Genomic DNA, 24,092 nt, shown 5'->3' with positions numbered 1-24,092 from the left:
TGTTTATATTAGTAAGGGTCACTAAAAATGCGAATTTTTTTGGACTTAACCTGAAAAGTGAAAAAAGGAAAAATTTTCCTGTTTTTTATTACAGAAACATACAAAAAGTGTAAAAACATTAAGAAAATTGAAAAAAAAAAGGTATACAAAGTAGGAAATCTAAAATTAGGAAGAGGAATATGTTCTTTTGCTGTAATTTTGTTTAATGAAAATCATTGGTTCTGCTTGCTTTGTTTATTTAATTCATTACGAGTTTATTCCACCAAGTCGAGAAAATGAAATCAGCCAAGTGGCCTCCGCCGGAGTTGATGACCATACAGGCCCATTTTATAGCATTTTTCATCACTCTTGCTAGAACTTTGGGCGACAAGTTCTCGCATTTCTGACGATTATTCTTCTTAAGGGCTGCAAGGGTCTGAGGCTTGTTGACATAAACCCATGACTTCAAAAAATCCCATAAAAAGAAGTCTAGAACGGTTAATCGGGTGGTCTGGTCGACAAAACGAGAGATTAAGCGATCCGAAAATGTTTCCTTCAGAATATCGGCTATGACTCGAGCAGCATACGCCGTTGTATCATGCCGTTGGAACCACATGTTCTCCAGTCCTAATTCATCCAATTGAGGAAGAAAAAATTCAGAAATCATGGCTCAGGAGCGCGCGCTGTCCATAGTCGTCATTTGGCCTGCAGCGTTCTCAAAGAAAAATGGACTGATGGCTCCTCAAGCGTAAACAGCACACCACGCAGTAACTTTGAGCGGGTGTAATGGCTCTTCGTAGATAATACACGAATTTTTGGTGCCCCAGAAACGATAATTTTGTTTATTAGGCGTAGGGACCGCCGACTGACTAATGCTCTATTGCGTGGAACGTCGTCTTGTCGATGTTCCAGGCTCCTCTTCGACATCTTGGGCAACAGCAGCGATATTCTCAGCAGAACGGCTGCTCCAGGGCCGCCCGGCCTTGGGAGAATCTCGTGTTGTCCGAACCTCGAAACGCCGCAGTGTTTGGCCAGATGATGATGGACGGCCAGGAAATCTGCGACGAAATTTACGCTATACAAACACAACCGACGAATTGTTACGCAAAAAATGGAAACAATTGTTCCACATACTTGCGGAGTAACCGATTCATGTCTTGTCGATTTGTATTCTGCGTTTGTTTACTTAACAAATATCAAACCCGAATTTGGCGCCATTTGCAAAAGTTATTATCCGCTATTTTCCAATAAGGTGACTACTTTTGCCCCACCTAGTATTTAAGTTTTTACAATCTCAGTTGGACAAACATAATATTACCCGGTTTTTGGTCTTTGTCAATCATGGATAGACAATAGAAATCGAATAGTTTTTGAAGCGAAGCTTCTATACTGGCGTTATATTACTTTTTTCTCTACAGTAAAATGGTGAAGTGAGGGTCACGGAACTAGCGCCACAAGGTGGCGTCGTCACGGGTAACGGAATTAGCGTCACAAGATGGCGTTGTCACGGATAGCGTCATAAAATAGCGGTTCTTCACATCGATTCATTACTCTCGATCAATTCGTTTGTAGTCATCATATATTTACTTTAAGAAGGTTTAAATTAAAAACTGCAAGAAAAATAACTAACAAAATTTAATAAAAGTCATAATGGCATCCGATTAATATCAACATTAAATCACCTGTTTAAATTTTTATGATATTTCTCGTTTTAAAATAATTTCATATAAATTCAATCATTATTGAATTCTTGTCTTCTTGACTTCTTATCGCTCGGTATGATGATTTGACGGGTCCGAAATCATATTTAGCTCGACTCGAAAAATCGAGACGGGTGTAGTAACCTTGCGGTATACCGTAATTGTACATAATATACATACTGTCGCCAGAGTGGAACAATCAGAGCGAAGACTGGATGACCAGTTACAACAAAGATTATTATCTCTGATTGTATTGGCCCTCCGACGGAAGTTCGCTGCGCACATGCAATTAGAAAATGCATAAAAGCAGCGTACCTTTCGATCGAAGGTGACGCTAGTTCTTAATCTTGATCAAGCAACACCTATTTGGCTGAGTAGCCCGTTTTAACGAAACTCTGTGTTTTATTTCTCACCTATACCAAAAATCATCGAACATCGAACGACTTTGAAATTATCTCGCAAATAAGAAGTGAAGAAATCTCGCACTTGGATGTCAAGCTATCTTTGTTAGAAATAAGGAAAAGTCTTAGAATCATTTCGCAAAGATAATCAAACAGCTCGAAGAGAACACTTCGCCGTTCAGCCAGATATGGTTTGAAGTAAATACAAGTCTAATCGACTTTTCGCAACTTGTCGAAATGCCACAGTGTTTCGATAGATCACCAACGGTCAGGAATAAATGAAAGCCCGAGCGGACTTAGACTTATTCCTCAAATTAGTGAACGAGCTGAAGTAGCACTTTGCCATTAAACCATTCGTCAGAAATAAATAAAGGTCCGAAGGGACTTAGACCTATTTCGCGAAAACCAACGATCCGAATTGAGCTCTTTGCTGTTAAAAAGTGATTGTCGAAATTATTAAAAGTCTAGAAAGGACTTACAATTATTTCGCAATTCGTGAACAGCCAAAGATTCGACGCTCTGCCGGGGTTCCTACGCATTGAGAAAAATAGTCTTAATTGCACATCAATACCTGAGGGAACCGACATCTCTGTTAACAATCGAGGTACGTTCTGAGCATAGAGTACTAATAAACCCGATCATGTAAGACATATATAATTAAATGTAAGAAATTTCGAACTGCTAAAGTGCTCTATATTGCCAGTAGCACCCCGTTGACAACAGAGCCCTCGGTGAACCTCATGTTGGTGTAAATCGAAACTGTATTATTTCTCAAATAATAAGAAGATAAAACACATGGAGGAATCCCAGACTTAGATCAATCTTATTGACGTTAATACAAGCTGTGCAAACCCTAGTGCAAAGCAAACTGATGGAAGAACAATCCCAAGAGAAACCAAAAATAGAATTTCCACAACCGAAATGGACCCCTGCACCACCAACATACTCTGGCGACGACACTGAGAATCTACAAGAGTTCGTCAATGAAATAATAGACCACATGAACAATCTTAACATAAATACCAAACATTGGATAGCCTACATCCTAGAAAAATCACTAATAGAAGATGCATCTCAATGGACACAGAGCCTATTCATGACTGGTCTGAACTACGAGACATTTTTTAACAGGCTGATTGATCATTTTGACAACACAACCAAACGATCATCATTAATGTCCATACTCTACGGACATTATCAAAGATATCAGCCCATATCCTAGTTTATTTTAACCAAGATGGCTTTCTTCCGAAGACAACTTCCTAGTATCGACGAAGAAGAAAGGTGTAGGGCCATTATCAATCTAATTCGCCCATAAATTCGAAAACATCTTCGCAATAACATGCCAAAAACAGAGGAAGACTTCAGGCGAATTTGTGAGGATCTACAAGCCGACGAAAACATTTCACGGCGTACATCTGGACAACCTGAACCACATAAAGCAGTAAAGAATCCAAATCAAAACCAAGCCAGCGGACAGTTCGCATCGAGACAACCAAGGGCATCTGAGACTATAGACGACTATAGGCGAATCGATGCGAACATCGATTCAAAGAGAGTCCAGGTCCTCATCGATACCGGCGCATCGATGAACTACATTAACCCTGACTTCGTCCAGTCGGCAGCATTTCACAAAAGGCGTAGAATGGTCCAGTTGGCATGTCAGGGTAGTCAAAACAGTCAAAGATTCGACGCTTTGCCGGTGTTCCTACGCATTGAGAAAAATAGTCTCAATTGCACATCGAGACCTGAGGAACCGACATCTCTGTTAATAATCGAGGTGCCTTCTGAGCACAGATTACTAATAAATCCTTTCATGTAAGACATATGTAAGCAAAAACATAACGAGGATGTCAAAAACGAAAATGGAGAACTGATGATAAACTTCTGTACGAATATCGATCTAAGAATAAACAACACATTTTTTGACCACAAAGACCAACCCAAATATACATTCAATAACACCCGTGGACAAAGATCTTTGATAGATTACTTTATAACCAACAGAGATATACATCCATCAAAAATAATCGACGTAAGATGCCTCAACTCAGCAGCCACCCAAGAGAGCGGCGCCAACACAAACAAAAATCAAAGTCGAAGGACTAAATACGGAATCCACGGAATATTTATATAGGAAAAGAATATCAGGAAAGATCGCTGGGAATGAAATATTAGAAAACGATAACATCAAGGAAAGCTGGGAAAAACTCAAAAATAACATAATTAACGCAGGCAGCAATAGAATCACTTAAAGAGAGGAAAGTAACGAACACTAACATACCAAAAAAGAAAACACCATGGTTTAGAGAGTAAATGAAGACAAAATGCGAAGAAAACAAGAAAGCGTTTTTACAATACAGAACAAAACAGGCATACAACCAGTATAAACGAATCAGAAATGAAACGAATACTTTAGTTAGACAAATAAAAAGGGAACACTGGCAGAGCTTCTCAAAACAGATGGAACACGACTTCTACGGAACACAAAAATAAATATGGAGAATGATGGGTAGATTACTTTCGATCCCTACTTGCTAAAGGTGACGATAATGAGCCACAGAGGTGGTTCATTATCGTCAATATTAAGGAAGAAGAGGTAAAGGAAGCATTAAGGAAATTAAAAAATAGAAAATCACCAGGAGAGGACAGAATACCGAACGAACTCCTGAAGTACGGAGGACCAGATCTGACCAAACAACTATTAAAACTAATCCAAAAAATAATAGAACAAAACAGAATTCCTCCAGAATGGAGATTAAGCATCCTAATACCCCTCTTCAAAAAGACAGACAAATCGGACCCGGAAAATTACATAGGAATTAATTTATTAATCACAACATTAAAATTAATAATCAAAGTGATAAACTAAATTGAATGAATTTATAACACTAGCAGAAGAACAAGGTTTTAGGTCGGGAAGATCATGCACCGACGCTATATTTATAATGAGGCAAGTGCAAGAGAAATCATTAGAATACAACAAACCGGCATATCTATGTTTCGTGGACCTTAAGAAGGCATTTGATCGGGTCAAATTAAAAGACGTTATCCACTTACTGTACACATGGGAGATACCTCTTGGAATAATCAAAACGATCGAAAATATCTACCGAAACAACACAATAAAAGTAAAAGTAGAAGAAGAACTAACCGACCCTATTGAAGCTGGCAATGGGATAAGACAGGGAGATTCCCTGAGTCCTCTATTGTTCAACCTGATTATGGATGAAATAATAAAAAAAGTAATAACTAAAAAAGGATACCAAATGGGAGAAAAACAACTTAAAATAATCTGCTATGCAGACGACGCAATACTACTCTCTCAAAGTGAAGATGATTTACAGCGTATGCTGCACCAATTTAATATAACCGCCAGAAAATTTAACACGTTAATTTCCCTAAAAAAAGTGAAAATGCATGGTTACAACAGCAAATTTACTAACATGTAAATTGGAGATGGAAGGTCAAATAATAGAACAAATAATGGTGTTTAAATATCTAGGCATCACATTATATAGCTACGGAAAGCTCGAAACTGAAGTGGAAGATCAAGTGAATAGAGCAAACAGAGCTGCAGGCTGCCTGAATGAAACAGTATGGAGAAATAAAAATATCGGGAAAGAAATGAAAAGCAGAATTTACAAAACAGTTATCAGACCAATAATAACACGCAGCAGAAACAAGACCTGATACAGAGAGGACAAAAGGATGTTAGAAACAGCAGAGATGAAAACACTTAGAAAAATTAATGGTAAGACACTATGGGGCAGAGCTAGAAGTACAGATATACGAAGTACATGCAAGGTGAAGAACATCAAGAACTGGGTAAGAAATAGAAGAGTAGAATGGAAGACGGTTCCCACGAAACAGACACGAAAACGATGGAATGACAACTTAATGGAGGCATATTGAAAAACAGAGTCATGTCTATATAAAAAGAAGAAGAAGATGTAAGACATATATAATTAAATGTAAGAAATTTCGAACTGGTAAAGTACTCTATATTACCAGTTGACAACAGAGCCCCCGGTGAACCTCTTTGTATAAATCGAAACCATATTATTCCTAAAATAATAAGAAGATGAAACAGAAGAGTCTTCGTTCATCTTCTCGGGCGGCGGCTGGAAATCATCCAGTAACTACAGATACAATGGAGGAGGATTCAACCGTATGACTTAAAAAATTATAAAAAATTATTAAAAATTATAAAAAATTATAAAAACTTTCAAAAAGTTATAAAAAATTATACTTAATGATTATAAAAAATGATAAAAAATGAATTATAACGAATTCATTTTTATATTATATTCAGACCAAATATTATATAATATTTGCTCTGAATTTGACAAATATATCAGAAATAAACAACGCCAGCTTTGTTAATATGTTAACACTTTGCGTTAGGAGCAAACATTATATTTATTGAATTTGTTCCAAATATAAAAAAATAAATAAATAATAAAATTACTTTATTCTATTTTAAAAATATTTAATTTTTTAGTCCACACTAAAAACTTGGCCTACTGTTCCACTTTTTTTTTATAAATTAGACCAATATTTATTATAGTCACTGTAGCAGTGCAGTGACTAGTGAGTGTAGTAGTGTCTGGGGCCTCGGGAGACTGAGACCTCGGAAGCCCTGAAGAAGACATCAGAGAGGATGTCGAAAGCTCGGCCCAATGGATATCGACGCGGTTCAACCCGGAAGACTGGTGAGTTTAATATTAATTTTTATAATAGTATTAATCTTAGCTCTAGGGTTAATATATATATATATATATATATATATATATATATATATATATATATATATATATATATATAACCCTAAAGCTAAGATTAATACTATTACAAGAATTAATATTAAACTCAACAGGCTTCCGGGTTGAACCGCGTCGATTATCACTGCGCCGAGTTTTTGACATCCTCTCCGATTTCTTCTTCAGAGCTTCAGAGGTCTCAGTCCCCCCGCCCCCAGACACTACTACACCGATCACTAATCAATGCATTACTGCTACTGGGATGGGAACAACGGACGGTTCATTTATACCGCCGATGGTGACGTGGTTTGGGTGGACGTTGGCGTGGGGCTTGGATATATACATATATATATATACATAAAAATAAGCAAGATTAACGCACCACCTTAAATGTACCATAAGTTTAAAGCTATTTTTCTTCTGAACCGTTGATTTTATGTCGATAATTTTTTTTTACATTAAAGGTCTATTTTTAAGGAATTACTGTACCAATGTTTTCTGAGAAATGTCAACATTTTACCCATATACAAGATGTAAAAATAAAATTGTATTTTTTTCTATTAGTTTGAAACACTTTCTGGTATTTATTAGAAACAAACGCATACTCTTTTTGTAGTGAAAGTGTAATACATCTTTATAAATATGTTAATAATCAACAGTAGCTGATATTATCATAATTGAAACACCTCTGTTAATTGATCTAAACCAAGAAGGCACTTAAAAAATTGAACACTCTCATTTCCATTATATAAGCAATGTTTTGCATATAAAGTACCCTGCATATAAAAATTAAAAACAATTGTTGTGTAATATTAATGCGAACCTCAACAGCTATTGCAAAAAAGGAACACAATCATCGCTTTTTTTATAGTGGTTATGGTGTTATCATTTACATCCTTATTAATAAATGGTTTCCCCCATTTCATATGCTAATGATTATCTCTGAAATAAGGTTAGATAACAATTACTTCTTGTTTAAATATAAACATACACTGATTGTTATGTGTAATAATAATAAATTTTAGTCTTTTATCATTGTTTATTTAATGTTGGTTCATTAGAGTCTTATTATCTGACCACCAATAGATATGAACTTTTTGTGTAAAAATATAGATTCATTTTTTAAATAGTATTATTGGGGATTTCCCAGAATTAAATAAAACTTAGAGGAACATTATGTTTTTTTAAGCCATCTATTGTGTTGTAAACACTGGTCATGCACTGCAGCAAGTTCGCTTATTATACATATTCGATTCATTCATGATAACCATTTCAGGATTCTGGGAAGCCTCTACCAACTAGTACAGGTCTAGAAGACGGGTATCATACTTTTTAGAGTCACTCGGAAGTCTCCAAAAGTGTTTGCCGCCTGCGATCTAATGCGTATCAGTCATGAAAATATGGTCGACTGTTTCAGAACCTCTTCTCTCTGATACAAAGTGCAGCTTGTATTCATGAAATTGCTCACTATCTTTGAACAGTTGTCTTCGAATGCTGACATGATAACCTGTTGAAATTGTTCTGCAGCCATGTCTAGGTCCATGCATGCCTTATCGTCTCTTTAACTTTTCCTAAACATTATTCCAGGTCTGCTTGATATGCTCTCAGTCTGCTTTATAAGTATTACGATAAGTTTCCTTGAAAGGTTTATTACCTGTTAATTCAAATAAGATGTGTTGATGGTCTAACAACTGCTTCAAAAGTTACATTGGCCATAATGATTGTCAACTTCCTTAAAGGAGATGACACTTAAGAAAAGAAAAATGTTGGTAAGGATATATAACAGAATTTATGTTCCACCACAGTTATCCGAATAGAAGATAAGTGATTTAATTCCCTTCTTTTTTTGGGTCTCTATAAACTTCCACAAACAACTATAGTTTATTTTTATGAACGAGAGAGTAATTAGCATAATTTTAACTGGTAGCTCCGACCACTCCATGGGCGTGCTCAAGATTAATTGAAAAATTACTTTGCATAATTGTAAAAAATAAATGAATTATTTCAGTGTTATAAAGTGTTATGTGTATGTAAACAAAAGTGACCTCTTTTATCACACACTATATTAGAACTGACTGGCCTACATTAAAAAGGGTTTTAAAAAATTCACATTTTATTTTAATTTTTAAAAATTACAAAAGAGAAAAAGAGTTTTTAAAACCGTCTAAGGTATGTTAAATAGATGAATAAAAATATTAATATAAAACTTACAGCTACTTGTTACAAATCCAAATCAGATTCAGAAGATGAACTTTCAGAACCAAGATTTATAATAACTGGCTCGATCATTTTATCAGTAATATTGTCCAGCTTCCACATTTTTTCCTCTTCTTTAATAGTGTGATTTACTGCTTTTTCCCAGTTTTCAGGTTTTACATTATTTACGGCCTCCAAAAACAACTGTTTAACATCATGAATTTTAAAAGTGGTATTTTTTCTTGAAACTTCACTCTTTATCTGTGCCCATACCAGTTCAATCGGGTTTAATTCACAATGATATGGTGGGGATCTAAGTACTGTCATTCCACGATTTTTGGCAATTTCATCAATTTCGTATTTTTTAAATTTTTCTTTATGAAGGGCACACAACGAATAAAGTTCCTTTCTTATAGATCCGGGATGGTACGTAATATTTTTTGAACTCAGCCAATTCTGCAAGTCTTTTTTTAACCACTTGGTTGTGGGCAGTCCTTCTATAAGTCTGGAGTGATAACTTTCATTATCCATTACTATTACACAGTTCTTAGGAAGAAGATCTATCATTTGTTCGAACCATTCTTGAAAGACATCAGCGTTCATGTCTTCATGGTAGTCACCGGTACGAGTTGATTCAAAAGTTAATAAACCACCTTCAACAAAACCGTCTGAACTGCCAATGTGTACTATTATCAGCCTGCGTCCCTTTCCTGATGGTGGGTTTAAACCAGTAGATAAGTTATTTGCAAAAGCGTGCCTTTGACTTGTAACAGTTTCATCCTGCCAAAATTTATTTGGTGTATGACCCTCGTTGATCCATGTTTCATCAAGATAAAATATTTTTCTTTTTTGGTTTCTCATTTCCTTTATGGTTCTTAGAAAATGTCTTCTCCATATGACAATATCGCTTCTTTCTAATAAAATAGACTTTCTGGGATTCTTTTTCCAGCGGAAGCCTATTTCTTTTAAAAGTTTCCATAACGTACTTCGACTCATTTCTGGGTAATCCTTATCATCTCGAACTGAGACAAGAACTTTATCCAATGTTGGAAATTCTTGTCTAAAGAAGAATTCATGCACTTTCCGTCGAAGTCCTTCTTTAAAATGATACTCTATTTGAAATTTTGGTTTCCCTGGAGCATTACGTGGCATTTGAAAACTACCACATTTCTCTTCTTTAATAACTCTGTAAATCGTAGATTTCCCAACACCAAGTGTACTGCTAACTAACTCAACGGTCTCATCAACACTTTCACATAAACGTTTGTCTGTAAATGATTTAAAACAATTAAATATTAATGTTTTTTCATTAACTGTTAGAGGACCAATTTTTCGGCGTTTACACGGCACTTCCAAATTTTCCATAACACTAGTATACACAATAAACTGCACCTTGCAACTGAAGTACCTACTTTTAGTGAACTGTTAAGAATTTTGAATACGCCACTTGGACCTTCCTATATACAAAATGGAAAAACCCACTATCACATTTTCTGTGGAATAAGTTTAGAAGGTAATTATCTAGTCAATTACTGTCGTAGATTCCTGGAATTAAAGAATTAAATGTTTGATTGTTGAAACCCTTACTTCGTGGAATGCACTCATTTCAGATAAAATAAAACGTTTTATTTTATCTAAAGAATTAAACTTTATTTTGCAAATAGGCAAAGAATTAAACTTTATTTTGCAAATAGATAAAATAAAACGTTTTATTTTATCTAAAGAATTAAACTTTATTTTGCAAATAGGTAGGTACTTATTAAACTTTTATTGGTTATATATAACCAATAAAATAAACATCTTCTTGCAAATTCATTAGTACCTGTTAACCTCCATCACTCCGACACTGGCAACCTTATTTAGGGATTAGTATTCCTCACAACTATTGTATTCTATTCTGCTCCAACCTTTATACCTGGTGGTCATACTCAATTTAAAATTGTTTTCCTATATACTTCTGTAAACTTGTTGACAAATATCTGTTTTTCATTGAGTCACCCGTATCAACAGTTTAGGGATTTGCATACATAATTTATTGTTTTATTACTCTCTCATACATAAAAATACACTATAGCAATTTCGTTTGAACCTCGTTTAGCAATTTGTTCATGCCATACACAACAGAATCTATCATTGTTGCCGATATCATAATATAGTGAAGTTGTATGTGACATACATACTTTTATAATAAAAATCGCTTACGTTCGATTGGCGAGTCGCTAAAACTTTTTGACGATCGAAATATGCAATGCAGATGGTCTTATCAGTCAAGGTGAGTTCTTTGTCACTTTTTTTATATTTCTAGCAACTATTGTGTTGGCTAAGTGACGTTCATAGTTCTCCTGTAAGTTAATCTTCCCAGTTTTATCAGCTAGGTTAAAGACTGAGCAAACATCGCACTGATCTTTCTTTAGACTAAAGAAACTGATATTAAATTCAGTGTTAAAAATGGCGATGTGTAGCAAGTTGTCCAATACTGTTTTCATCGCCATAAAATTCCATATATAGTTTATACATTTTTTGAATGCTTAAACCCTCCTCAAGATATATCATCTTAGAATCCTTCTGAATATAATGTAAGGATACTAACGGAAATAATTTTATGTGATTTCTCAGTTTCTGCAATATTTGGAGTAAGTCTATGCGGTCGTACTTTATGTTTTCCACGTTGATCTGTGGATCAACATCTGTTGATCCACAATATATATATATATATATATATATATATATATATATATATATATATATATATATATATTATATAATTCTGTGGTAGGAAACTTTCGGGAAAGTGTATAGAGTGTATAACCATTTTTTTTTGTTTTCAGTCATTTACAACTTCATCTGTCCAGAAGATTACAAGCTAAATTTAACAGTAGGAGATGCCATCCATGTGTTGGAGGAAGAAACCAGTTGGTACTACGGATATGTTGTCACTAACAGAGATGTTAAGGGTATATTTCCCAAAAGCTACGTGCACATGAGGCCTTGCGAAAAGGTTGATGCCTTTGGTCCAGTCTTAAAAGAGCCGTCCATTACGAGAGAAATAACTCTGGTTCTCCGAGAATGGGGGATTCATTGGAAAAATCTCTATGTGGTAAGATTTAAAAATAAAATTAGTTCTTTAAAAATTATTCAAATTCTCGGGCCTTTCAGATTTTTAGTCTGGTTGTTTTTTTTTTGTAGTTAATATACACTTTATTTGGTATTTAGGGAGAGCTATTAACTTCGATGGTAAATGGACAAAATATTTTAATAAGTTTGTATAAACAGTTACATTGCAATTCATCCTAAGGTTTCTATAGCTGCCTTTCTCGCCAAGTAAAAGGTGGAGTAGAAATAGGAGTTTACATTTTATTCTTATTTGCAGACATAAACATGCTTTCTTGTCAGATGATTGAATAGGAATATTGCATTCAATAAAAAATAATTTGAGATTGTCAGCACAATCTTTTTATTTCAAGCATATTTATAAAATATTTCTATACTTTATACATATATTTATATTTAGATATATTCTATCTACTATTGCGAACTGTCAGTTCTGATGAATATGATGAAAGTTAATAATAACTGGTTGGATTGTGCAAAAATTTCTGCCTTGGCAATATTTTGTCTGGATTCTGTAAGTAGTACCATGTGGGATTAACTCCGTCAATGTTAAGAATTTGAGAAATTCATAAAATATCACCATTGGCCATCGTCGAGTATTTGGCACAGTCGTATGTAGCATACATTTTATCTAGTATTAACTCCACCTTACACCCACTCCATTGCAATCAACAATCATTTATGGTTTACCCATTTTTTCATCAATGTTATCGTTGTGGTGAAGATTTTATCATCATCATCATCCAGCCTCAAGAGTCCACTGCTGAACATAGGCCTCTTCCTCATGTTTCCAACCCCGTCTATCTTGCGCCGCTCTTATCCAGTTTTTATTGAGTCTTCTTAAATCGTCAGTCCATCTTGTAGGTGCTCGACCGACGCTTCTCTTGTCTTGTCTGAAGATTTTATAGAACTAATACATTTAATTTTTTTGGCATATAAGACATAATCGTCATATCTTTAGGCATCAGACAAATTGGCCGCATTACTCCCGTAGTGATCCTTTCCCAAGTTAACATGCTCCTTTCCTAACTAGGCTGCACCGTACTGAAGACGACCGATAGTCAGAAATACGTATGTACGGTTGCCTTCCATCGATATACTTTTTTTGTTTTCCTGATATGGTTTATCCTGATATATGTTCAGTTTACTTTTATTCTTCAGTACAAATTTTTTGTCTGTCATATTTTCCATTTCTGCGGAGAATATTTTGTTACCAATTTTACTGCCTTCGTTCAGTTTAATTTTTACCTGAACATTTATTACGATGAATGAAACATAATCTATATTATGTTTAATATTCTTGTTATCGTTGGTCTCCAGCGTTAAGCCTTTAATTATTATGTTCTTTTTCCTTTAGTCTCTCTCAATTCGTTCTATTTTATCATTTGCTTCTTGGAGTCCTTTCTCTAACTCCATGTTCTTTTTCTTCAACTGTCTGATACAATCCAAAGTCTCTTTTTGCTCCCTGCGCAGGTTTTTTATTTTGCTCATCATATCATCGTGCCTTGACAGAATTTCACGCATCACTTGCAACATATCTTCATTTTGGTTAGCGCTCTTATTTGGTGATCTCTTCGTAGCTTTGCTCTTTCCAAATACTTCTTAGAAGAAGTTATTTATTATAATCTTGTCTACAACTTCTTTCGACTCCCTCCCTCCCTCTTCCTCTCTCTCCCTCTCCCACTCCCTCCCTTACTCAAACCCCTTTTCCTCTCGCCCCTCACTCCATTCGTCTCACTCATTTCCTCTCCCACCTTTCCTCCCACAGTCTCACTCTTCCCTTCTCTCTATCTCAAATAAAGTGTGGAAATGGAAACTAAAACTTCATAATTTTTTAATAATTTCATTCATTTCTTATTTCTGCTTCCTTATTCCCAAACAACAAACTGATCACAAATTTGCCGTAATTTCTCTTAGAAATAAATCACTAAAGTATCAATCAGACAAGACAATTTTATAATTACGCATTTCACGTCGCAATCCTGTATTGGGCGTACATATTATCAACTTAAATTAAAGCATAACATTGTTTTTGTTGAACACTTAGAATATCTTTCCCATGTATGTTATAATAATAAAAGAAGGAATTTTGGTTACCACAATAAAAAAATAATTAAATTATTATACAATTTAAATATTATTAGCTTAGGAAAATTATTACTTTATAGTTTTATGGCTGATTACGTGCTACGAAATAAATGAGAATGACCTTTTTTTTTGCAGAATCACAACAAAAATTTCGAACAAATGAAAACACAAATCTATGACCTGCTATCACATCGAAGTAAAATCATCAGTGGCACACTGCCCGTGGACGAATTAAAAAGAGTGATAAAGCAAGCGGTGGAAGAAATAGACATAGGAAATAAAATTTTAGGTTTAGATTTATTAGTAAGAGACAAATGTGGCAATTTTATGAATCCTAAAGAAATTAGTACACTTGAACTGTATTATCAGCATAAAAGGGCGACAGAAAGGATGCATAATAGATCGAAGGTATGTTTCAATATATGATATTATTTTTTACATAAACCATCAATACTAATAAGTTTATTTTTAAAATTTGTTTTTGTGGTGTATACTATCATAAATTTTGTTAAAATAGTTCTAATTTCTTTTGATGCTTATTTTATCATTGAACAATCTTCATGAGAATGAGAAACAATTTTCTCATTTTCACATCATCATTACCATCAAAGCCTTGCAATCCCTGGACATTACGAGGGTTTTCATTTTAGTTTTGCATATAACCATAAAGACAAAAAATATGTAGACTTAAAGTACTTTATGGTTTTTCAAAATATGTTCCACCAAGATCAATACACATTTGCATATGTTCAAACCAATCGGTAAAACAGTTATACCAGTTTTCAGTCGACACCTACAAAATAGCTGTTTTAAAGGTATCGATGGCTTCTGGGCACTGGAATCGCTACCCACGCATTGAATTCTTGGTCTTTGGAAACGTGAAGAAGTTGTTAGGACTTAGGTCGGGGCTATATGGTGGATGGTTTAACAATTCGATGTTTTAAAGCTCCAAAAACTCTATTGTCTTTTGGGAAGTGTTAGCACTTGCATTGTCCTGATGTAGGATGATTCGCCGTTGTGTGTTGCTTTGTCGGAGTTTCGCGATAACTTCTGGTAAACAAACGGTTATATACCAATCAGAAGTAACTGTTCTTCGATCTTCTAAAGCCATTGTTGCCACATGACCAGATTTTGACACAAAAGCGGCGACCATTGTCGTTGACACACTTCGAGAACGGATCACTTTTGTTGATTTTTCCTCATCGTGAAACACCCACACAGGTGGGTACAACGGGAAACCAACTTCGTAACACCCAGTTCTTCATGTAGAATCTTTTGGATCGAGGTCGTTGAAATGCTCAAAGATGCCTCTATCTCCCGGTATGTTAACACGGCGGCCATACTTCGTCGCTAAGACTGGTGTGATGCTTCGTTATCAAACGCAGAAACTATTTCAGCGAGACATTGTTGTTGGGATAATCCTCCCCGAAAATTGTAAAAAATTAATTCTCGAAAATGTTCTCGACTAAGATCCATTTTTCGACCGACTTGCTAATTTCAAAAATTCACTGTATCTACACGACTTGTTGTATCGCAATGAAGCTCTCGATTTATGTCAACAAGAGATTGAAGTTATATTTGTGTCGCAAGGTTTTATTGGTGGCGCCCTCTAAGCGTCTGTATGCAAAACTAAAAAGACAAACCTAGTATGACTGACGCAAATGGCGTTTTGAAAAATTCTATTCTGAAGTGAGATTGATTATTCCTCTTTATCATTTATAACTTGCTGTGTGTTTTTGATGCTGACGTGACTCTTACATTTCTTCCTGTTTTTGCATTAAATTTTTCAATCCTTGATATACATTATTCCTAAATCTTCTTCTACGTCACACAACCGTCTTCTTCTATGCCTTCCTCTGCACCTGGGCCATAGTGCTGTCCAGTTAGTTATAATTCTCAGCGTATCTATGGTAGTCTCAATATGTGTCCAATCCATTCCAAGCAGGTATTGGGGTCTAGTATTGTTCTCAATATTTTTGTTTCGAATTTCAGAAAGTTATCTTGCCTTTTTATTTGTTAAGCGTTACTTCCCACGGATTTCTATTCATTACATATGCTTTCTAAGTTTTTAACATTATTTCCTCTGTTCTCCATTTTCTGTTTTTTCTATTGTAACTTCCAGGTAGCTGAAGGTGGATATTGCTTCAAATTTATCTTCTTCTTAGAGTGCCATATCCCTACGGAACGTCGGCGACTACCATGCTTATAATATTGTTATACTGATCTCGGTTTTGCGCTACGTGTAGCAATTGGTCCGCTGTCAAACCTGTCCACTGTCGCAAATTCCTCAACCAAGAGAGTTTCTTCCGTCCTATCCATTTCTTTCCTTCGATTTTACCGTTGAGAATTAGCCGAAGGAACTCATATCTTGGTCCTCTGATTATATGTCCAAGATATTCTAGTTTACGCCTCTTAATAATATTTAATAGAGTTCGTGGATGTCCCATTCTTCGAAGAACTTCTTCGTTTCTGGTTCTGCTGGTCCATGGAATTTTTATTATCCTTCGATACAACCACATCTCAAACGCCTTGATTTTATAGTTCTGTGGAATTAGATTTCTGTGTTATTGCGTTATCTATCCCTACCGTGATATCCTTTGTATAAGTGTCATCTTTGTATTTGCTATATCATCTGCGTATGCTGTTACTTGAAGCTGATTTGTAATAATGTTTTTGTTCGGAAAGTTTACCTGCCTTACTATTGCTTTTATAATCAGGTTGAATAATGTCGGGGAGATGGAGTCTCCTTGTTTCACGCCCTTGTTTATTTTAATCTCCTCAGAAGTCGTCTCGTTGAGTCTTATCTTTGCTATGGTGTTCTTTAAACTCACTTTAGCATATTTTTTAATTTTCCTCTCATTCGCTTCACTGTCGAATGATTTAGCGGACGATGGTTGAGGCTCTGGAACTGGCCAGAAAACAAATAGGCTAACGGAGTAGTTTAAAATTCTCTGCTCTGCTGTTTAATAGTCCCTGCTTATATTATTATACTCTGCAAAGCAAAGTTTTTTGTTTCATAATCAACTATAATTATTATTATATAGGGTGTGCCAAAAGAAGCGAAACTGTCGAATATTTGGCTAAATTTACATCGAATCAAAAAAATGTAAAACACGCGTTAAATATTTTTTTAAAAATCTATTGAATGACATCAAACATAACTCACTTTATCCCCTGGAGATGGGGCAGGGGGGATGGTGGTTCAACGTTAAAATATTAAATAGGAACCCGTCTTTTATTACAGATTTGGACTTCTTATGCAATAATTTTTCGGGATATTTGTTATAATTGTTGATATATGGCTCTATAATCGAAAAAAAAAAAGATTTATCCTTATACTGTAGGGAAATTATGGAAACGGTCTAATATCTTGATAAATACACTTCCAAATGAAAAAGTGAAAAACATGTATTCAATATTTTTCAAAAATCTATCGAATGGCACCAAACACGATCCCCACCTCACCTCCTCGGGGTGGGGTGGGAGGCAACTTTGAAATCTTAAATAGGAACCTCTATTTTTTAGTGCAGATCCTAGTTTTACAAAACATTTTTAAAAATCTGTATTCAGTTCCATAAAAATTAGTTTGCAGACTTCTGAGCTGTATGTTTAATTACAGCGCCATCTATCGCAAATCGAAAAAAATTTAGATAAAACTTGCTTACTTTTTTACGTAAAATCCTAATTTGCAATAGAAAATGTTAAGATTTTAAAGTTGACCCTGTCACACCCATCCTCTGGGGTGTTTGGTCGGGTTTGGTTTTATTCGATAGTTAGATTAGAAAGTTGGCTGGGGGAAAGGGGGTTTGGCTGGGGATCGTGTTTGGTGCCATTCAATAGATTTTTGAAAAATATTGAACGCGTGTTGTTCAATTTTTCATCATGTCTCGTGATTTGCTGGGCCATGGAACTAGAAGAGAAGAATTTCTTGAACTACGTACCTTATTTTTTTAATACTTTTAGCCGTATGTCAAGGTGCTCCATCCTGCGTAAAGACCTTGCGACCATTACCAAACCGTTCGTTTATTTATGGAACTAATCTTATATCTGCAAGATTTTTTGATACTGATCCTATCGCATATTTACTTATATCACATATAAACGTCCTATTCCGTTGTCAGTTTTTACAGACCAGATCGTTACTGAAGTAGAATGTTTGATTGTTTTGATTACACATCCCTTCTAATATTTTTCCCCTGGACGTCTTCGGACGTCTGTCTTATAATTAATTGCCTTTTATTTTTGTTTATGTAGTACATTTCGAAAAATAGTCTTTTTTATAGTTGTTTTCTCTATCCAAGATCTTAACATCTGATAAATTAAATGTGTGGCCTGTTGTGTTGGAATGGTGCAAGAATTTTTCTCTGTTTTACAATCACTTTTGTGTTGAGTTATTCTTTGTTTTAACCCCTGCGATGTTTGCCCTATATACTGCCCATCATATTCGAGACAAGAAAGTTGGTAAATGAGATGACTCTGATTTAGAAGTGGTGTCTGGTCTTTAAGCTTCGAGAATAAGCTGTAATTGGATATGCTATATTTAGCTATTTTGATTTTAGGAATGCCACTCAGCAGCTTGATTATATTGTTAGTTAAGCCATTTATGTAGGTTAACTTTTTGTAAATAACGGGATGTGTTGGTCTGTTAACACAATGCCCGTCATATAAGTCTGAATTGTAGATAAGTTGCTTGAGAATTTTACTAGGATAGCCGTTATTCAAAAATATGTTGTATAGTGTTTTTAAATTCTTTTGTAAGAAATACTTATGTGCAGTTTTGTTCTTTATCGCAACAACAGTGTTATTTTTTTGGCTTTTTGAATGCTGAGAGAAATAATTTATAAATCTTTCAGAATCAGTTGGTTTTTGATACCAATCCAAAATGTTTTTATCTCATGTTCTTATTACCTTAATGTCTAAAAACGGGACAGTTTGTTCTTGCTCAACTTCAACGGTAAATTGTAGGTGTCTCACCTTTTCATTACCTGAAATACCTAGAAGTGATCGTTCCCAAAGAAAGTGGATGTTTATATTTCTGTTTTTCAGACAATGTAGCATACATTTTATTTTTTGGATGATTCTATGAGTTGAATAGACCTGTTTTATGCTTCGGGGTACTGATAGTGAATCTGCGATAAGCAGTTTGCAAACTGTTATTTCCTAGTACATTCTATATATTTATTACTTGTATATACTATTATCACTTATTCTAAAGTATCGGAAATATCTTAAATATATCGTTTATTGTTGATTTTTTAGAAAGAAGTTAAAGATGTTCAGCCGAAAACTGCAATCCAACAATATTCGAATATATTTCTAGTTGCTGTAAGAAATTTTACGTTCAAAATGACTGAAGATGCGGAGTTACTGATGACTTTATACGATGGAAAAGAATTTAAATCTTTTACTGAAAACTATGTTGTGCGATGGACGAAGGAAGGATTGATGAGTGATTTGGACCAAATGCATAATTTAAGGGTTATGTTTACGGTAAGATGTACGATTATCTTTTTACAGTCTTGATAGTTCTTAAATGGTTGTCTAAAAATATGTGCGTCATGAACTTTTCTAATTATAACACAAAGTGCCATAATCTTTTAAACGGTCTCGATAAATCGTATTAAGTTAATCTGAAATTCGTGTAAATTCACTGAATAGACCTTAATTAATACCTCTATATATCATATAGCTTAATATTTGTATTTAGTTGTTGTATTTCCTGTAATTTGCATTTAGTTTTCTTTTATTTCTCGAAAATGTAATAATTTTTTAATACTGATCATTTTTTGTGTAGGATTTAGGTAAAAGAGACTTGGAAAGGGAGAAAATTTACCTTGTGTGTCTTGTGATAAGGATAGGTGCAATGGACACCAAAGAATTGGACCATAGACGGAGTTCAGTTAGTACAAATAACAAGAAAAATTACAATGAAAATATGAGGCGACCATGTGGAGTAGCGGCTTTCGATATAACGTTATTTATGAACGGCAGACGGGAAACAGACCTGGAACAGGAATATGCCATACCTTTCATTAGGTAAGATTTTTAATCGTATTATATTTTTACGTAAATCATCAGTTAAATGTGTTATAAAAATAAATACTTTATAATGAAATTTAAGTAATATATTCTCAGTTTAACATTTCATCTCTGAGAACTTTGCTGACTTAAGTTAGAGGCGTGTACTCCTACGGGAGTGCAAATCTAGATCCCCTCATCATGTTGCACCATGGATAACGCCAATGAACTAGAACCAAAGGACGGATATACTATATATAGGACAAACAACACATACTTCTTATACAGTGAACCGCACAACCCAAACATACAGTCTTTCTCAGGGCTACATGACAAAGAAACTTAATTTAATTTTCCCTACTTAACAATTAAATATTAACAATATATTAAATATATAATGGCTCTCCAAGCGATTGCTGCACAATAAAGTATATGTTCCTCAACTGAGGAAAAAAGCCTAAATGTTTAAATAATTTATCTCAAAGTTGCGTCTTAGTTCCGCTTCTTTTCAATCTCTATACTGCGGACATTCCCTTTACATAATCTAGAAAATCCGGTTGTGCGGCGACCTACGGTGCTTAACCACAAGTACTAGAAAAACAGAAACTTGTTATTTCCATCTAAACAATCATATCGCCAAAGTACGTCTAGAAGCTACATATTTAGGAGTCACATTGGACGGCGCATTTTCGTATAACAAACAGCTAGCACATTTAGCAGCAAAGTGGCGTACACTGAATAATATCTTGCAGAAACTTGTTAAATCGACCTGGAGAACAGATTCCACTATGTTCCAAACTTCGATCTTATAACTCCACGGAAGATTACTGTGCTTTATCATGGCTAAACAATTCCCATGTTCGTAAAGTAGACAGTGTCGTCAATCAAATCAGTGAAGGCGTTCAGTATCAAACGTAGTTAAAGTATAGGAAATCGCCAATGAAAATCGTTAAACTTACCTAATGCACAAACTATACGGGTTCTGAAATATGGCTAGCTGATTTACGCAACTTGGCGAACCCGAACAGCGTACCTTTCCGCCCCCTTCCAATTAACCCGCAAAATATGGCTCATTTGAAATAAAATTCAGACTCAAGCCAGGTCGTATGTAAGTGCCTAATCCGGCATTTCAGTTATCCCTGAAGCAGTTCTCTAGATTAACAACCTCGAAATCGAACTGTGACTACTTCTACCATGGATGTAATATTCTGAATTTTATATAATATGTTCTTAGTTGTAATTGTATGAGTTACTGTTACTATCAGCCCATCGTTCTCCTCTTGAAGAAGCTACATACAATTGTAGCTAAACATCTAGATGGACCTACATACCCTTAGTCTAAATAAAACACGATGCAGATGTGAAGCACATTGATGTTTTAGTGACACTCTTGAACCGAATTTATAGTTCAGGCGTATTACCCAAAGAGTGGTTAACGTCGATTTTTATTTGTCTACCCAAAAAGAAAAACGCAGGATAATGCAGCAATTACCGCACCATTAGCTTGATGTCTCATGTGCTAAAGTTACTACTAAGGATCATCCATAACCGAATATATTACAAACTGGACATAGACGTTAATGATACACAATTTGGTTTTCGCAAAAGCCTAAGAACGCGTGAAGCTCTTTTTTTACTTAATATACTGATACAAAGATGCCTGGACGTCAATCAAGATATATACGTATGTTTTATTGACTATAATAAAGCATTCGATAAAGTACGACATAAACAATTAATGAATGTCCTGAAATCAAAGAAGCTTGACTACAACGACCTCAGGATCATATCAAATGTATACTATAAACAGCGAGCAAAAGTACGTGTTAACGAACAGCTGTCAGAAAAAAATTGAAATAAAATGTGGAGTGAGACAGGGATGCGTATTGTCGCCAATTCTTTTTAATGCCTACTCCGAAGAGATCCTGAAAAACGCTCTTGAGGGTGAAACAGCTGGAATAAAGGTAAATGGAGTTTCCATTACATTAGATATGCGGACGACACTGATCTTAGCCGAAAATATTGAAGATCTTCACAGACTGGTGACCAGAATAGCAGAGTATGGAAAAGAGTATGGTCTAACAATGAATGTCAAGAAGACTAAATTTATGAGAATATCGACAACTCAAAGAAATAACGAGAATCTTCTAATAAACGGAACCAACGTCGAACAAGTGGACAAATACGCATATCTGGGAACAATGATTAACTCCATAAATGATTACATTCAGGAGATCAGAATCAGAATAGAAAAGCCTAGAGCAAATTTCAACAAAATGAGAAGAGTGCTATGTACAAGGGATTTAAAATTGGAACTAAGAGTTAGGTTGGCGAGGTGCTATGTTTTTTCGACTTTATTTTATGGAATGGAATCTTGGACCTTGAATGTGACATCAATGAAAAAACTGGAAACATTCGAGCTGTGGGTGTATAGAAGAATTCTGAAAATATCGTGGACAGAACACATCACAAAGAGGTTCTGAGAAGGATGAATAAAGAAATAGAAATTTTAAATATAATTAAAACAAGAAAATTGGAATATCTCGGACATATTACACGTGGAGAGAAATACACCTTGCTCCAACTAATTATGCAGGGAAAGATCCAAGGAAAGAGAAGCATAGGGAGGCGTAGAATGTCATGGCTGCGCAACCTGAGAGAGTGGTACGGATGTACATCAAATGAACTTTTCAGAGCAGCCGTCTCAAAAGTCCGAATATCTATAATGATTGCCGACCTCCGCCGCGGAGATGGCACTTGAAGAAGATATAATATATAATGTTCAATAAGTAATTGAAATATTTTGCCATCTTCCAAAAAGATCAATTCTTCTCATTCTTTTAACAATAAAACACTGAAAACTTTTGTTTTCAACACTTCCACAAAATTTTTTATAATTTATTATCACTTACAACTGTTTTGGCAGAATGCCCTTCTCAAGTGATCTATTTTTGGTGTGTGTTTACACTTTATAGTCTTTAGCTGAACAGGTTGAGGAGGGGAGAACTGTTTGTCTCAAGTTAGTCATTCAGAATTATACCAGTACTTTTTAATTTATTAATTTCCATATATTCTAATAAAGACAGCTTAAGGTCTTTATTAGAATAGGTCAAGCTGGTAGAACCTTTAACAAACTTATAGAGGAACACAAAAGAGCATTCAATAATAGAAAAACAGATTCTACGTACGCATTTCACTTTCTAGATCATAATCATTCTTTTAATGACCAATTTCAAATTCTACACATTCAAAATAAAAGCCTTAAGTTTTCTTAACAGAGACAAACAGCTTTCCCCTCCTCGACTTATTCAGTTAAAGAGTATAACGTGTAGACATATAGTAAAAATATATCACTTCAGGAAGACACTCTACCGAAACAGCTGTAGTGGTAATAAATTGTAATACATTTTGTGGAAGTGTTGAAAACAATAAATTTCAGTGTCTTATTGTTAGATAAAATGAACTTCCATCAAGTAGTGGTCGAATCCATCACTTTTTTCATTCATTTTTTTATTTTTATGTTATTGCTTGAGTATTCTTATTGTTTTATACGTTTCAGTTGTGAAAAAGATAACCTAGAACAAACTTTAAGGAAAACAATAACCAAAGAAAAGCCAGAAATCAAAAATCATTCTTTATTCGTGAGCATGAAGCTTTTAAGAGGAGATTTAAAGCAGGTAAGCTTGCATATACGTAGTCACATATATTTTTCTCACGTTTCGAAATAAATATGAAAATTTAGTGTTCTCATAAGTTCTTGATTCTAAATAAATTGAATTAGGATGTTTCGATGACTTTCATTTGAATGTTTTCCAAAGTATTTCAAATTAGTTGTT

The 24,092-nt window shown here is 34.7% G+C and overlaps 1 protein-coding gene across 6 annotated transcripts in view; it reads left to right on the top strand.

Moving 5' to 3' along the window:
* Nucleotides 1-24,092, top strand: part of mbc (dedicator of cytokinesis protein myoblast city) — a 105,725-nt gene that overhangs the window by 1,461 nt on the left and 80,172 nt on the right. For all 6 annotated transcript variants that reach the window (XR_011950619.1, XR_011950618.1, XM_072529308.1 and 3 more), the window contains exons 2-6: nucleotides 11,868-12,136; nucleotides 14,374-14,646; nucleotides 19,498-19,728; nucleotides 20,033-20,274; nucleotides 23,816-23,933. Coding sequence is in view for 4 of the 6 variants with exons in the window: in XM_072529308.1 (XP_072385409.1) it covers nucleotides 11,868-12,136; nucleotides 14,374-14,646; nucleotides 19,498-19,728; nucleotides 20,033-20,274; nucleotides 23,816-23,933 (1,133 nt within the window). In the remaining 2 variants the exon portion in view is untranslated. The remainder of the gene's footprint in view (nucleotides 1-11,867; nucleotides 12,137-14,373; nucleotides 14,647-19,497; nucleotides 19,729-20,032; nucleotides 20,275-23,815; nucleotides 23,934-24,092) is intronic.

This window comes from Diabrotica undecimpunctata, chromosome 4, assembly GCF_040954645.1.
Source record: "Diabrotica undecimpunctata isolate CICGRU chromosome 4, icDiaUnde3, whole genome shotgun sequence".
Lineage (NCBI taxonomy): Eukaryota > Metazoa > Arthropoda > Insecta > Coleoptera > Chrysomelidae > Diabrotica > Diabrotica undecimpunctata.
Note: the sequence above shows the minus strand (reverse complement) of the source record. Positions and strands in the feature narration are given on the sequence as shown.